General features: G+C 42.8%; 1 protein-coding gene and 1 long non-coding RNA gene across 9 annotated transcripts in view; both read right to left on the reverse strand.

The window, feature by feature from the left end:
* The window catches only part of LOC310831355, a 51,162-nt gene that overhangs the window by 1,146 nt on the left and 33,365 nt on the right, over window positions 1-16,651 (reverse strand). Inside the window, exon 2 of the long non-coding RNA XR_014557798.1 lies at window positions 380-3,754. This is a non-coding gene — a long non-coding RNA (uncharacterized lncRNA). The remainder of the gene's footprint in view (window positions 1-379; window positions 3,755-16,651) is intronic.
* Window positions 1,702-16,651, reverse strand: part of EEF2K (eukaryotic elongation factor 2 kinase) — a 47,330-nt gene continuing 32,380 nt past the window's right edge. For 4 of the 8 annotated variants that reach the window (XM_083711513.1, XM_083711516.1, XM_083711515.1 and 1 more), the window contains 7 exons: window positions 14,665-14,742; window positions 13,820-13,882; window positions 11,307-11,441; window positions 9,728-9,916; window positions 7,700-7,824; window positions 6,965-7,143; window positions 1,702-5,922 (listed from right to left, as the gene is read on the reverse strand). In XM_083711513.1, the coding sequence (XP_083567639.1) occupies window positions 5,813-5,922; window positions 6,965-7,143; window positions 7,700-7,824; window positions 9,728-9,916; window positions 11,307-11,441; window positions 13,820-13,882; window positions 14,665-14,742 (879 nt within the window). In that variant the 3' untranslated portion in view covers window positions 1,702-5,812. The remainder of the gene's footprint in view (window positions 5,923-6,964; window positions 7,144-7,699; window positions 7,825-9,727; window positions 9,917-11,306; window positions 11,442-13,819; window positions 13,883-14,664; window positions 14,743-16,651) is intronic. The other 4 variants (XR_014557774.1, XR_014557775.1, XM_083711517.1 and 1 more) reach the window with 2 other exon arrangements.

A 16,651-nucleotide genomic window follows, 5' to 3' on the forward strand; every position in this document is an offset into this window, starting at 1 on the left:
GCGCTTCCCTTTCGTGATTAGGCCTTCCGGTTCACTCAGTCATCCACAGTCTGCAAAGTTCTTCCGACTCACCTCTGAAGAATTGCAAAAGTCTTTAGGCCATCCTGATCCAACATAGCACAAGACGTCTTGAAGTTCTGGATTTCCATGAATGGCATTTGGGGTTGGAGTTCTGCGAATCCTGGCCACCATTCCAAGAAGCTTCCTTGCTGCTTTCACTCATCTGATGGGGCGTGGCTTTGTACAGAGTTGCGTTATGGCATCTCCCAAGAGCTCTACGTTGTGTTGATGAAAAGTGCATTTCTCCTTGTTCAGCTTGTGGCTGGATTCATGGAAGCAGCAGTAGCAGCTGGGATCATACAGATCAACCTCCAGCCACCGACATAGTGGCTTGCATTTATTGCTCAAGCTTATGATAGGCGAGATGACAAACTAGGTTGGAACGGTCAGAACTGTTTGAATCCTGGAATTATGGGGCATTATACACATACAACAACAGGTGAGGCCAGTTGGCAGAGACCCATGACAGGGCCTTTTAGGGGACCTTAAGGATGGGTTAAACTGCCAGTTTTGTTCTCTCTCATTTTTACGGTTTTCAGTTCTCCACATTTCCATGTAAGTTTACAATTTTTAAAAGTCCACATGGAAATGCAAACGTTAGTGCTAATTTATTCTCATATATTCAATTTTTGGCAAAGAAATTCCCCCTAATACAATGCACTTTTGTACATTACTTATATGCATTTTTATGGACACTTTACTCCAGTATAAGCATTTTTGTACACATTATTTGGCTGGAGAACTGCATTGCAGAATTCAGTGAAGTGCAGACTTCAAAGGATGGCCGTTTTAGTTTGTGTTGTTTTGGAAAGCATGGATTTGGTGTGTTTGCCTTAATCTAACTTCTCCCCAACTCCTAGCCACCTCACAACAATGTCCTGTCCAAGCCCAGGTCACCAAGTGTGGTTTTTAACTGTATTGTATCCTGCCCAGAAACTGGCAGATTAGAAATATACTAACTTGAATGAATGAAATAGCATCCTGCTGGTGCAATTCAATGGACTGTTGAGTCCAGCATTCTCTTCTCACAAAAGCCAACCGGATTCCTGTGGGAAACCCACAGAGGGTATGAGCATCGCACTGCCATGCACTCTACATGGGGCTGCCCTTGGACCTGGTCCAGCAGCTCTAACTGGTGCAAAATGTGGAAGCCAGACTGCTGATGGAGGCACATGGCCAACACTTTGGTTGAAACATCTACAGTGGCTATCCATTTACCCCTGAGCAAGGTTCAAGGTTTACAAAACCCTCAACGACGTAAGTACGTTAGGCACCATCTGAACCCAAATATCCCAGCACAGCCATCAAGATCATTTGCAGGAGCATCACTGATTTTTATTTTGAGTTGATGAGGCTCATTTGGCAACATCAACCTTTCATTTCTTTGGCCCAGTCTTGTAGAATGCTCCTCCAGTTAAGTGATACAGCAGGCATCTTCCATATTCACCTTTAAATGTTTGCTGAAAACTTTTCCATACCATCATGCAGACAATAAAAATATATTCTGTAATAGTCAGCTGACGATCCGTAATTTCAAATCCTTATATGGTTTTTATTGTGTATATGCAATTAGACACCGGATCAATAATGAAGTCGACATTCCTGACACAAGAATCCCGAAATAAAGACACAAGCTTTGGATAAGATTCTTCTTCATAAATTTATTGAAAATGTACCTATCACAACATTTTTGTGCTTCTTCCTTTCCGTCAGGCAATGTAAACATGATACAGGAACTCAAGCCTCTTATCCTTTGCAACAAAGCTCAGCAAAATCTTTAACAAGTTCTGAGTACTTGTCCGTAACTATCAAGTACCCTCCAGCAATTCTTGCTGTGGAATATGCCCCAAAGATCAAATCCAGAAGGAGAATATCTCAAAAGTGAAGCGCTGGTGGCAGCTGGAAGGTGATTTCAGGATTTTTAGGTTAGTAAATCAGGAAACAAGTGAAATCTCCAAAGAGAGTGGACATGGCAAATTAAGGTGCGTAATGAAAATCTGAGATGAATGAACATTGTAGGGGTCTTACTAATGGGTCTTATATTTCTACAGTGAAGTAGCAGATGTTATTAGAAATTGCTTTCATCTCTTGAGTGGCTTGGTGCAAAGGTGACAAAGTTAATTAACTAATGATTAACAGCCTGCTACTTAATTGAAAGTCTGGCTGTCACATCAAAAATGTTTTCTTAAGGAATGGAGAGCCAGAGGCCCATAGTTACATGCAGTAGATGCAGTCAGGAGTCTACAACTTTGGATTGCAGGTGGGGGAATCACATGACTGAGTGCTCCTCTATACAAAATAAAAAATTACTCTGAATGTAGAAATCTAGATGCTAGGTCCTTATTCTAGCCTTCTCCCTGATATCTAGTTTTCTATATATAGGTGTTTTTTTAAAATAAATAAATAAATGCATGAACATTAAAGCATGTAGTTTGAAGTCTAGATAGAGATTCACCATCAAAATTCAGAATTAGGCTAGAGGCTTCTGAGAACTTCACTGGGAATGGAGATGTCACTAATGATAATAAAGCGGGCAGGAAAAAGTGATGCTACCATGGAAGAAAGCACAAAACCATTATTTGCATAGACAAACAAGCAAGGACTGTATTGCAGTGAGCTCAGAAAAGTTGTTGCAACCCAATCCTATCTATGCTTAAAGGTAAAGGTACCGCTGACCGTTAGGTCCAGTCACGGACGACTCTGGGGTTGCGCGCTCATCTTGCTCTATAGGCCGAGGGAGCCGGCATTCGTCCGCAGACAGCTTCTGGGCCATGTGGCCAACATGACTAAGCTGCTTCTGGCAAACCAGAGCAATGCATGGAAACACTGTTTACCTTCCTGCTGGAGCGGTACCTATTTATCTACTTGCACTTTGACGTGCTTTTGAACTGCTAGGTTGGCAGGAGCTGGGACCGAACAACGGGAGCTCACTCTGTCACGGGGATTCAAACTGCCAACCTTCTGATCGGCAAGCCCTAGGCTCTGTGGTTTAGACCACAGCGCCACCCGCTTACTGGGAAGTAAATCCCTCCTAGTTCAGTGGGGTTTACTTCCAAGAAAGCCCATATAAAATTGCAATCTTGGAGACATTAAGATCATTTTGGGTTGCTTCCAAACTTTTCTCTGAAATAGCCATCCCTTCTTCACTTACTTTTTCACGGGGAGTTCATTGTATTTACTGTTTTCGAGATATATAATACTAATAAAATAACCTGTCCAAGTGTGCACAAGCAATGCATTTTAAGGACAAATGTGCATTTAAGTGGAAGTTGCGCAGGCTCTGCCTGTTTTATTACATCCTGTTCAGCACAACTGGTGGATTAGTAACGAACTGTACCCCAATTGCTCCTCATTTAGCCAGGTGTGTTCTGTGAAGGGTGGCAGTGGTAGCTAACATAGCAAAGTGGTCTCATTGATATTAAAGTGCTATTATGCTATAAAAATCACACACAAAATAGGAGAAACTATTAATTGAAGCTCACTCCCAGAGAAGCTGATTAAAGGGGAAATTCATCACTAATTCCTGTTCACTGAACATGAAGCAGTAAGATGGGCTAAACCTGTGAGGAGCTTTTAATTAACACTGCAGAAGGCATTTTGCTGAAAAGAGACTCACTTGTGAGTACCCTAAACATTAGATGGCTCTTGACTATGGAGAAGGACATTGCTATACAATAATAGTGCTTATTAATTGCTATACTGGATCTCCTTTTCACTTCCGGCTAATTGCAGAAAAGCAATTCCTCTGAAAGGGCTCTAATGAGGAAGCCATGTCCGTACACTTTCATTTCCATCAGGATATGCAAAAATAGCACCTTATTTGCTACCGTTGCATTCATTTACACCCGGAGTGGGGAATCTTGGGGCTAGGGGCCAAATGTGACCATCTGGATTGCTTTGCCTGGTCCTCCGAATTCTCCCCATACTGTGTCCCCCCCCCCAAGGATACACCCACCTCATGTTCTTCTCCACATCATTTAGTGCTTTTGCCTTGTTGGAATGTGTCCTTTATCTGTGATAATATGTGCCTTGCTTGCCTGGATGGAGAAATGTGTTTGGGGTGTGTGTGTCTATGTATATAGCTGGATTTTGTGTGGCTGAAATGTAGTCTCCTGTACAACAGGTAAGTGTCACACCTGTTGCTACGCCCACTTTCACCTCTGGCCCTGCCCAGCACTGCCATGCAGACACCCAAAGGTTGCCCATGAGGAAATGGAAGCCGTTGGTCTGAAAAGGTTTCCCACCCTTGATTTATATCTACTTTATTTTGTTGTCCTTGTCATCTGTGCTGGAAAGCCAATTGAGGAATATAAGGAGGCATCAGTTCTTTTCTGCACTGTATACCTCCAAGGATTATTAGGCGACACCTGCCATCAAAGTTTGGTTTTTTGGACAGCTTGACTTGAACAGTATCCCAGTTTTAATGTAAAGGCTGAGAGTCAAGAAAGCCATCATGTTAAATTGCACTAAGACATGAAACCCCAGGATTCCATGTTTACCAGGTCCCTTTCTCAGGATAGATGAGTTATTACAATGAACAAAAACAACAACCTGGCAACAATATGTCATGAGCAGAATTTTGTTCCTCCTTCCTGTTCTTCGGTTTCTTTCCATTGTTCATTAAGAACTTATTCAAACATACAGAAAGGCATATGGTACAGGTTCTCTCTCACAAGGCTGCATTTCCTCAAAACAAAATGTGGAATATAATTTGCCTGATTGATCAGAACATCACATCATAATCTCCTTACTCTTCAAAGTCATGAAAGGATTATGAATCAGGCTGAAAGCTTCTAGCTCAGTTTGCAGGGAGACTTACACAGCACTTTCAAATGTAAACACTGAGGTGGAACATTTCTGTAAGAGGACTGTCCCTCACGGACCTCTTGAATATTTAAATTGGCTCCTAAACCACAGAACAGGATGAGATTGGAGAGAATCACTTCTCAGGGTTTTTGTTTTCAAAGAATTTAAAAAGCTTGAGCAGGGGGGGGGGGACAAAATCAGCAGACTGCAGGAAATTGGGAAAGGTTTGCTCCCTGTGGCAACAGAACAAGGAGTCTACCACCATCCTGGCTCCATGATTAATAGGTAACAGTGGTTGTACGATGAAGAAAGTATCACCCTTGGGTGTATTCCTAATTTACAGCTTCTTCCAAGTTCAAAGGAAGAAGGTTCCAGACTGCCTTCCTGCCCATCACCATAGAGTCAAGAACTGTGGGGATAGAAGGGCCACATTCCCCAGTTCCTCATATCTATTATGTCCTAGACTGGAAGACCAAATCTTGAACCAATAACAAGCATGCATTTCTAACAAAAGAGACCCAAATGCAAAAAATATCTGCATTTCCTAATAGAGGGAGGCAGAGATAGAAGAGGGAAGTAAAACATGAAGCAACTTTCTATTGTGCCTACCATAAAAGTGGATGTCTGCTTTATTTCTTCCAAATGAAGAGACAGGTTGGACCATTCTTACAAAATTATCAACAGCAACTGATATTGCATCTCTGAATGTCAGTAACAGTACATTTCACCGCTCCTGCTTTGTATTTCTGTTCCAACAGAGTTAGAAAAATCGTCATATGAAAAACACAATTATCAGTTAACACCACATTAAAAAACCTTTTTAAAAATTTCCTCCCACCCCCCATGCACCTTGCACAAAATAAGAGTCTTTTAAAAAAGCATCTATACTGATATGAGCGCGCGCACACACACATGCACACACACGGAAACAGCCTTGGTTCAAGTTTCATTCCTCCATCATGGCCCAGGCCTCTTCCGCTTTCTGGTAGTACTTGTTGGCCAGTCTTCCCTTCATGGCTTGCATAGCAGCTTCTGCAGCTTCAGTAAACAGCTCACCTAAGAAAAATGGATGGAGAATCACATGAAGGATGTATCCAGTTAAGAGATGGACGGATCTGTCAATAATGTGTTTCCTGGAAGGAGCCTAGGTGGAGATCCCACTCTTATGGAGAAGCCATCATTTGTTAACTATGCAAAACTGGTATGATAGGCTTTGGAAGGTTGCACTTGTAGGCAAACTAACACAATATTGCTGAGTAGTCAGAGAAAACTGTAGCAGAGATAAATTTTAAGATGAGTAGCTTCCATTTCTTTCATTAATTCCTCACCAGAAGAACCTCCTATTCACTTTTCTTTTTGGAGAGGTATGTTATCTCAATACTCTAGATTTTCTTTATTTAGATATCACGTCCCAGAATTTCTCCAAGGTTTAAAGAAGGTTGTTGTTAACTTCACTGTTGCAATTGATGCTACACATTTGGCATTTATAAATGTATACTTTTCAAAGTGTGTAATGAGGATGTGTGGTTCACCTGTGTATTCCTTTTCTCAATGTGATCTTTGGAATGTTTTGTGTGTTTATATCAGTTTGTTTGTTTTAATGTTCCTTCTGTACTATTATAAAATTATCATTTTTAAAGAAAACAGGATGAAGGATCACATGAAAGGCAACTCAAATAGGAATGCATGGATCTGTCCGTTGCGGGTTGTCTCTGTTTTCATTTTTTTCAATCCTAAGATTACTTCTCCCCGTTTCCACATCAGTTCATGATTTTAACAAAAATCCTCTTGAAATTTGAATGAATGCAAGTTTCTGCTAACGTTCACATGCATGCAATTTTGCCTAACACATACAAAACAAATACGAAAGCATTTTGTGTATATTATTTTCACTGAGATGTGCATTTCTATGCAAACGCTCCCCCGGTATATGCATTTTTGTACACATTCCCTCACTGGAGAACTGCACTGCAGAATGCAGAGAAGTGTAAGTCTCGAACAATTGAATTCAAGGCATCTTATAAAGATTAAGACACGCACAGATGAAACACAGAAAGTTAAAAAAAGGAAAAGGAAAAAAAAAAAGCCAGAACTGTACCTGATTTCTGTGGGTCCTTGTCTAGATGAAACCCTCCAGTCATCAACATCTCGGCTTCCCTTGCCAGGAGTAGATACCGGGGCTCATCCTGGGTCCCATCGTATTCCCCTCCTTCGTCATAATCTGACATGTTCAATGCCGAATTGTACCAATGTATGGCTTCCTTCCAGTCCCGGCATCTGAGTAATTAAACACCAAATCAATCATGGAAAACTCCAAGGATAATTGGGGGGGGGGTATACATTTGGAGCTGCTTAAAGATTTGATCTTGCATCCTGCTGAGTCTTGTTATTCGATCTGCCAAATTCTGCAACAGGGGTAGGCAATCTGTCCTCGGAAAAGTGCCCTAATTTCATGCAGGCTTCGGCCTATTTCATGTGGTTTAAAATGGAGATGGCACAGAGAGTAAGGGAGGAAGGTGGCAATAAGAGAGAGGGAAAAGAAGTGGTGGCCAAAAGGAGAAAAACGTGGCAGAATGAGAGAGTGAGAAAAGAAATGGCAGTATACATTTAAAGCACTATGGTACCACTTTAAACTGTCATGGCTTCCCGCAAAGAATGATGGGAGCTATAGTTTGTTAAGGGTGCTGAGTTGTTAGGAGACCACTATTCCCCCTTATAAATCTACAATTCCTAAAGTGATTTAAGAATCAACACACACACACAGACACAGACACACACACACACACACACACACACACACACCACTTGTCAGAGGCCCTTAACAAAATAGTACCTGTCAGGAGGAAGGTTCATGCCTGTATCAAATGCTCTAGCAACAAGAATCATGGAAGGACGGTCTCCTGCTTCTGATGCTCTGCATAAATAATCAAACCCTTTGCTTCTATTTTCCTTGATGTCCTGTCAAAGCAAAAAGAGGATAACCATCAATTATCATAGTTGCCATATCTGCTTGTAGAAAAAGCTGAACTATTGTCAAGAGATTTTTGTATGGGATCTTAATCTACTGGAACATTGTGTAAGGTAAAGGTAAAGGGACCCCTGACCATTAGGTCCAGTTGTGGCCGACTCTGGGGTTGCGGCGCTCATCTCGCTTTATTGGCCGAAGGAGCCGGCATACAGCTTCCGGGTCATGTGGCCAGCATGACTAAGCTGCTTCTGGCGAACCAGAGCAGTGCACAGAAATGCAGTTTACCTTCCCGCTGGGGCGGTACCTATTTATCTACCTGCACGCTGACGTGCTTTTGAACTACTAGGTTGGCAGGAGCAGGGACCGAGGAATAGGAGCTCACCCCATCGTGGGGATTCGAACAGCTGACCTTTTGATCGGCAAGTCCTAGGCTCTGTGGTTTAACCCAAAGCGCCACCCGCATTCCTTGGAACATTGTGTATTATCATCTTAATTAAAGATATGGAACGGATGGGTGGTGGAGGGACAGAGTGGGCAACTGCAGGACCTGTAAGGTCAGGAGCCCATAAAGTTTTCGCCACCCTGGAGTGGTAGGAACGTGCAGAAGGCTCAGGGAAAAGCTCAACCAGTTTCTTACTCCTAGCTCTTCCCCACAAGCTCTCTTCCCAGCTTAACCCCCACCCCACCTCACCAAATGTCTTCTGTGTGTACCACAGATAAATAAGAGATTTGGGGGGGGGGGTCTGTCTTACTGTACTGCAGCTGGCTATCGGGTTGCCAGGAAGAGACGCTGCATTTGTGGAATGCTGAATGTGACAGCTAACATGAGGAAAGATGTTGGCATCGTTCCCTTTCAAGGGGACAGGGAGCCTTCCACACACAATGCAGAGCAAACTGCCTCCTGGGCAGCAAATCAGGGCTCAGCAACAGTATTTGTAAGATGCATGGGCAGCAGCAATGCCAAGGTCAGGCTCTGGAACAATGTCCAGAGCCCAGCTCAACTGAACGAGCAAAAGGGTCCCCTCAACAATATTTTGAAATAAATGCAGTACGATACATTAGCATCTAAAGAGCCCCTCCCCTCTTTAGATCCTCTAAAATTACTCAAATGTACCACAGACGTTCATTTACCCTCTCTAGATTCAACGTGCTGCCATCTGCCTTATTGCAGGGCAGATTCGAGGGTAAACCATACGTGGAACGAGCCTGTCCCTGCGACTTGATGGAGGTAGAAACTGTCTCTCATGTCTTTTTACGCTGCTGTTTCTACGGGGATATACGCTTGGTATTTATCACTCCCTATTATACAAAAATCTCTAAATGGGTCCGAACTTCAATGTCTAAAATTCCTGGTAGAGGACAAGGATCTAGAGATCACGCTAAGGGTGGCCAAAATATGTGCGACTGCCATAAAACTTAGGGAACAAGCTGTACTACCAAAATGATTAAGATTTTAAATGATAATTTTAGGTTATATTTTAGTGATAAAGATTTAATACATATTTTTAACTGTCACTAGATCTGAATTGTCTCTGTTATACCCAGTTGCAATTCAATGTATTCCTGTTGTCTTTTATGATTTTCCTGATATTATAAGTGAGGCAGAACTGGTCTGCGACCGTAATAATAAAATTCATTCATTCACTCAAATGTACCGCAGTACGTGTGTTGGTCTCATTAACACTTCACATTTTAAGGTGTACAGACAAATGTGATTCACAAGAGTCAGAAGCGTCCCCAAAGGTGATCTGGTTCAATCCCCTGCTACAAAAATCCGCTGCTACAATCGCCAACATCCCCGACTTGTTTCTGTGTTCAAACACGAATCCAAAGGTGTGGGAATGGTCATGCAGGAGCCCCGTTTCCTCTCCAGGTTTTGGCAACTTTGCTTACCTCTAGTGTGACCTCAGAGAGAATGTGATGGGGCAGCTGGGAGTACATGAGCCCTAAGCCAACAATGGCTTCCAGCTCTCCACAGTCAGCTGCATGCTCCAGGTGAAAAATAGCCGATTCCTCATCCCACTCCTGGTCTTTCTCACAGAAACGGCCCGCTTCATGATAACGAACCATGGCCAAGTGCACCTGTGAGACAGAGAGACATCAAGAGAACGGAAGAAATCAGAAAGGAAGATGACCCAATGAAGAATAACCCGATGGCCTGTTCAGTTCGGCAAAACGTTTTCAAGGAATCGTTTTATGATTATCTATGTTATGTCTGCTCTTACATGGAACTGATAGTAGTCTCCCATCTAGGGGGCTGAGCACATCCACACCATGTTTAGTGTTAGCAATGCCGCCACACCTAGAACACTGGGCATTGTTCCGTGAAACCCTGAAGCAATTTCTTAACCTTAAAAGCCAGCAAGGTAAATTCCTGGAAGTGGATTCACAGGACTATCTTAGTACTGCCTGGGATACTATTTCCCCGCTCCCTCCTATCCAAGCTGGAGAAAAGAGTGATATGTGGAGCGGTCTCCAAATGCATGCTCTATCTCACCTAACGCCACCATGTATTTAGCTTGTCTCAGAGGAACACCCATGCTAACCAGAGGAAGGAACAGCACATTTTGAATGCTTTCAAAGTCACTTCTGCACTGCAACTGAGGCTGTACGGACAGACACGGCTTCATTGTTGGTGCCCTGCACAGATCCTCTTGCTCCCCCTGGATGCAGTCCTCAAAAGGCTGTAATATGGATGAACAGCTGCCCATGGGTGCCGGGTGCCAATACTAAGCCTCCTCAAAAATACCGTATTTTTCGCTCTATAAGACACACCAGACCACAACACGCACCTAGTTTTTGGAGGAGGAAAACAAGAAAAAATATTCTGAATCTCAGAAGCCAGAACAGCAAGAGGGATCACTGCACAGTGAAAGCAGCAATCCCTCTTGCTGTTCTGGCTTCTGGGATAGCTGCACAGCCTGCATTCGCTCCATAAGACGAATTTCCCCTTACTTTTTAGGAGGGAAAAAGTGAGTCTTATAGAGCAAAAATATACGGTACTATGAAGCACTCCCCAGGGGAAAAATAAATCTCCTAGCCATTTGCTGCCCCTGAGGAAATATCAGCGACTCATCCCTGAGTATTAAGGCCAAAATAAACTTTTTTTTGTTTTGCTTTACTAATCTTTAGTCTCACTGAGCAGTTTGGAAGACTGCAGCTCTAAGAGGGAGGTGTTTAACTCCTTTCTCTAATGCCCTTTCTCTAATCTAAATTGTCCTATCCCTGGCAACGCTGACAACTCCATAGTCACCCAGTAAGTTTAAATGCATTGTCAATGGAAAATTAAGTATTAGTTGATGCACAGATTACAAGTTTATTCCTTTTTCTGGCCCTAGAACCAGGCTGGTCCTCTTTACTTAAGGAGACAAGCAATTTATGTGAAAACCCTCGTTCTTTCTGCAGAGTGAGCCATCGGGCTCAGGTGATACTTGGTGCCTGCCAGATGCAAGAGACTGTGTGGTGATCAAACCTTCCCAAGGATGGACTTCCCAATTTTCTTCTCAAGCTCCAAGGCATTGAGTCTCTGCACTTCCACCGCCACACAGGAGGGTCTGTGAATGTGAACTCTGGAAGCGTTGTAGAGATTCCATTTCTCCACACTGACCTAGAACAGGGCGAATGCATCGTGACTTGAGTTTGAAACATAAAAAGAAAAAGATGGAAGAAAAAGAAAAGGAAAAAGAGAGGGCGCGTGCTGCCCTATCTAAACAAACAGCTCCAACCGATAGATCCCTCTTGTGCCATGAGTTTTGATCAGCAAACCTTTATAGTTGGGCTTTTCAAAACAGAAATGTGACGGCAGCAAAGGGGTGAAAACAACATCAACACCTAACTCTCTGCCCGCAACCAGAATTTCTAGCAACTTTGGAGAACAGGCAGGTCACACCCACAAACTCCTGGTTTAATGCTGCATTACGCAACCAGATGCCTGGAAAGTGTCCTTAGAAGCTTTCGCCACTGGTACTCCAGACATCTTTGTGGTCCTTCTTTTTTCTGAATCCATAACCCACACTTGCATAAAAGTATTGCAACGTTATGTACAAGGATAGTATCAACAAAAGAGCCATTAAGAATCACTAAAAAAAAAAATCAATAAATAATCATCTCTATTTTTATTGTTGTTGATTTGTCTACTGCCCTTCATCCATAGATCTCAGGGCGGTTCAACAGCATTAAAAATATACTGATTGGTTAAAAGAAAAAATGTTATAAATGCCTGTCTGCACACAAAAAAGTTTTCAAAAGATGTCTAAAGGATGGGAGGGATGGTTCCTGAAAAACTTCACTGGCAGGGAGTTCTAGAATGCAGGGTTTGCCTCATTAAAGGCTCGGTCCCTAGTGAAAACCGACTAGAACTCAGGTGGGTCAGGAATAGTGAGAAATAAATGATAATAATTGGAATAAACAATAGCCTTAAAACCACAGCAGCCTGAAAGGCAAGGAACCATTTCCAGGAAGAGATCCCAAGTGTCATCTAGTCCAGTGTTTCCCAACCTTGTACCTCCAGCTGTTTTTGAACTACAACTCCCATCATCGCTGACTAGCAAGACCAGTGGCAAGGGATGATGGGAATTGTAGTCCAAAAACAGCTGGAGGCACAAGGTTGGGAATTTCTAGTCCAAGACCCTGCAATGCAGGAAATGCATAATGTAGAAATTTGGGGGGGGGGGACACATCAAGGCACATGCTTAAGCCCTCAGATCAGCCTTCCCCCAACGTTCCCGCCCTCTGGATGTTTTGGAATACAACTGCCACCATTGAAGGCCATGCTGCCTAGGGCTGGTGGAAACTGCAGAACTGCAGTCATAAGCACCTGAAGGGAACCAGGTTGAGGAAAATAGGAACAGGACAGTAACAATTGAAACAATCTCTCTTGAAATGATGCAGATAGCAGGCACAGGCAGGCTAGATAACAGCATGCTGTTCTCTTTAAGTCTCAGACTGCGGCTTGGCAATAACGTGGTAATTTCAATGTGTCCATTTGTCCCCATCAGTACAGATGCCTGGAAACTTCCGCCAATGAATTGCAAATGCCTATTTTCAGCCATTTTAAGTTGTTCACAATTCTTCTGGCAGTTAAAAACAAATGAATCTGTATTTTAATTAAGACTTCTCTTTGGCTAGCATCCTCTAGTGCTTCTTACAACTAGAAACAATACCTTTGTTTCAGAGAGATTTGCAGCTTACGAGAACTCTTCAGCTAGGCTTGCCATACGTCAGGAAAATTCCTGACACGTCCTGGTTAGGGGGTGTATAAATGAATGGGAGAATTTCGCCAAATCAGCAAAATGTTGGGGAAAGCCCAGATGTATGGCAACGTGATGGAAAAAGCAGCAGAAACAGTTCCAGAAGCTTAAAATCACTATTTTGGGGGGAGGTTTCCCCCAAAAAGCTAAACAACTTTGCGGGTGTCAGGAAATGTACTTTTTGAAATATGGCAACCCTAAGCTTCAACTAGCTTATCTTTCTTTTATTTTAGAATGAGCTGGTAGGTTTTTTAAAAAATTGCTGTTGAAAATCATCAGTAAGGATGAATGAATGTACGCATCAGAAGAGGTTTCATTTGAATTAACAATAATAATAGAAGGAAATAGGGAATAAAAAGAGCAGCAGTAATGAGAGCTTTTTGCGTACTCCAAGATCTGGAGCCTTTTGTAGAGAAACATTCAAACAGTGTGGACAGAGCAGCAACAGCAGAACAGAATGAAAACAAAACCAAACAGCGGGGTAAAAGTTAAAGCAAATAACAGCATGTAACTGAAATATTCATGCAGAATCACCAGTTTGCTCTGGAGACTGGTTTTAGTGGTCACAGAGGATTTATTTACAACAGCATTTCTCTAATTAGGGAGGAAAAAGAATTAAAAAGTCAGGGTGAAATATTACTCTGAGAAAAGCTAAGTGCATTAATATGCATATGATATTTAAGGACCAAACCACAGCAATCAGCTATTACCTGAAGACATTTTATGCTTTACTTACCCGTGCAGAGCTGCCCAAACTGTCTTCGTCAGGTTCATGTCTCCGGTTGCAATTGGAATGCCCCTACGTTAATGTTAAAAGAAAAGAAAGGTACAGAATATGACTCACATTTTGCTAAGAACCTTTGCAAAATCAATCCCCTTTCCCAAGATTTTGGAGTGATGCATTCATTTCAATATGAGTAAAGTTAAATATTTCAAATAGTGAATCAGAAAATGAGTAAAAATGATGTTAGTTCTTATCAGTGCTTTTCTTCAGGGGTTACTCAAGGGTACAAAATGTACTGGCACCTCTTTTTTGCTGTTGTTAAAAAGTGGGGAACTTACTGTAAGAACTTCATGGTACCGACCTATTTTTCTAGAGGGGAAAGCACTGGTTCTTATAACAGAGACATGAAGTGTGTCCCTTCCTACCTCACCTGGGGTGACTAGCAGTTGCCTATAGGTGAGCAGAGAAGTGCCGGTGAATCTGCCCCCTTTTTGCCACACTCCTCCTGTCCTCTTTCCTCTGATGTTAAGGTCAGGAAAAAGAGAGGTGGATAGAGGAGACAGGCACCTGTCACAACATGGCGTTTCTTTCATGTAGGTTGCAATCATACTATGCATTTAAACACACTTGACTTCCCACAAAGTATCCTGGGAACTTCAGATTACCTTTTCCAGACCTACAAGTCACGGTGCCCTTAAACTACAGCTTGATACCCTCCCAGTTGCCTGCTGTGAGCTTCTGCTCACAATTCAAATTCATAGAATGAAAAACAAGCAGCAAATTATATATGGGTTACAGAATACAAAAATGAGGGGGCAAGGGGAAGGCTTATTCACTCTGGAGGGAAAAGGCGTTACTTTTTCTCGGTGATCCATGTCTTCTTGTTCACTCCTCTTTTCGCTGGGGTATCCACTGTCACCTCCATTTTCAGAGTCCTACGGAGAAAAAAACAGGATACAATGCCAGTACTTTCTCTGAACTCTCAATGTGCAAAGGCAGTACAAATACCCCTGCTTTATAAATTCAGCTACAGTGGTACCTCAGGTTACATACGCTTCAGGTTACAGACTCCGCTAACCCAGAAATAGTGCTTCAGGTTAAGAACTTTGCTTCAGGATGAGAACAGAAATTGTGCTCCGGCAGCACGGCAGCAGCAGGAGGCCCCATTAGCTAAAGTGATGCTTCAGGTTAAGAACAGATTCAGGTTAAGTACGGACCTCCGGAACGAATTAAGTACTTAACCCAAGGTACCACTGTATTTCCTTCCAGGACAGTCACATAGCAGCTTTGCACCTTGTTTTCTCAACACAACAAACTAGACATGAAAAGACTATTCCTAACTAGCTCAGGGAACTTGTGACACAATGATGGAAAATCAAGATGACTGGGAAAGTGTGTGTGTGTGTGTGTGTGTGTGTGTGTGTGTGTAGAAGCAGCAGCAGGTAATAAAGATCCCTGCTTGTCTATACTATAGATTGCTAAGTCTATACTGAAATGAATGCCCACCAGAGATACATCGTCTGCTCTAGAGCAGGGATGGAAGATGGCATTATTTGCCATTCCACACTGTATTCATTACATGCAACAGTTTCCGTTCCACCACAGGCCAGCCTCACTGTTTGTTGTGGCAAAATAACTTTCATAATTTATGTAATGATGTTATACCACCCCGCTCATTTCAGTGCAAAGGGAACCCAATGCAAGGGAGGCATAATCAATTAATATCATTTGCTGGCTGAAAGCAACGGCAGCAGCAAATACCGACCATATTCACCGTATTGATTTCCTTTCTGGACATGAGCTAAATATGCAAACACGAGCCATTTCCGCTCCTTTTTCTGAAATTCTTCAACATCCTTCTCCTTTCTGACTAGGAGAGTTTTGTGGCATTTTACAATGCATGGAACAAGAGTGAGGGTCTTACATTATATTTGTTTTTTTGGATTTATTACTTTTAGAAACTGAAATCAGCCACAGAAAACTAAACTAAACTAAACTAAACTAAACTAAACTAAACTAAACTAAACTAAATACATTAAAAAGTCTAAACACTGTATGGAGTACAGTGTCAAGCTCATATTTAAATTGAAACAGATAAAGCTTATACAGTCCCTCTGCATGGAATGTTGGGCTCAGACTGGACATGGCAACCAACACCCACGTTTAAATACATGAGAACTGATGAAATCACATTGAAAAGGGGTCACCACTGTGGGGTTTGTGAGTTCACATGTGTTCTCAGAGGTTGTCCCTAGGGCATGCAGGAACCTACATCACTCTACCTTGCTGAATTCAGGATTATAAAGATTATACAGTGGTACCTCGGGATGCAAACGGGATCCGTTCTGGAGCCCCGTTCGCATCCTGAACGGAACGCAAGGCGCGACGGTGTGTGCACAGGTCATGTTTCACCGCTACTGCGCATGCATCATTTTGAGCGTCTGCGCATGCTGCGAAACCCGGAAGTAACGCGCTCCGTTACTTCCGGGTTGCCGCGGAGCACAACTCGAACGCGCTCAACCCGAAGCGCATTCAACTCGAGGTATGACTGTATCCTGCCTCACCAGCTTCATTCTTCAGGAAGATATTTCTACCCACCCCCCACCCTCCGGCAGTAAATTAGGATTGGGGGAGAGTAGCAAAAACACTTTTTCCAAGCATAGATGGTGGTGGGAGATGAGTCTGCATGTGTGTGCATGGTTGCAGGGCATGAGTGTGTGTTGGAAGCATGCAAACGATGCACACAACAGTTTATCCAGTTTGCAGGTGTGACCACGGGCCCAAAAAAGGATAGCAATCCCTGCCACAGAAAGAGTAGCTCTGGTTGGAAGAAAAGCACTTGGG

The sequence above is a fragment of the Podarcis gaigeae genome (assembly GCF_964106915.1).
Source record: "Podarcis gaigeae genome assembly, chromosome: 14".
In the NCBI taxonomy this organism is placed as follows: domain Eukaryota; kingdom Metazoa; phylum Chordata; class Lepidosauria; order Squamata; family Lacertidae; genus Podarcis; species Podarcis gaigeae.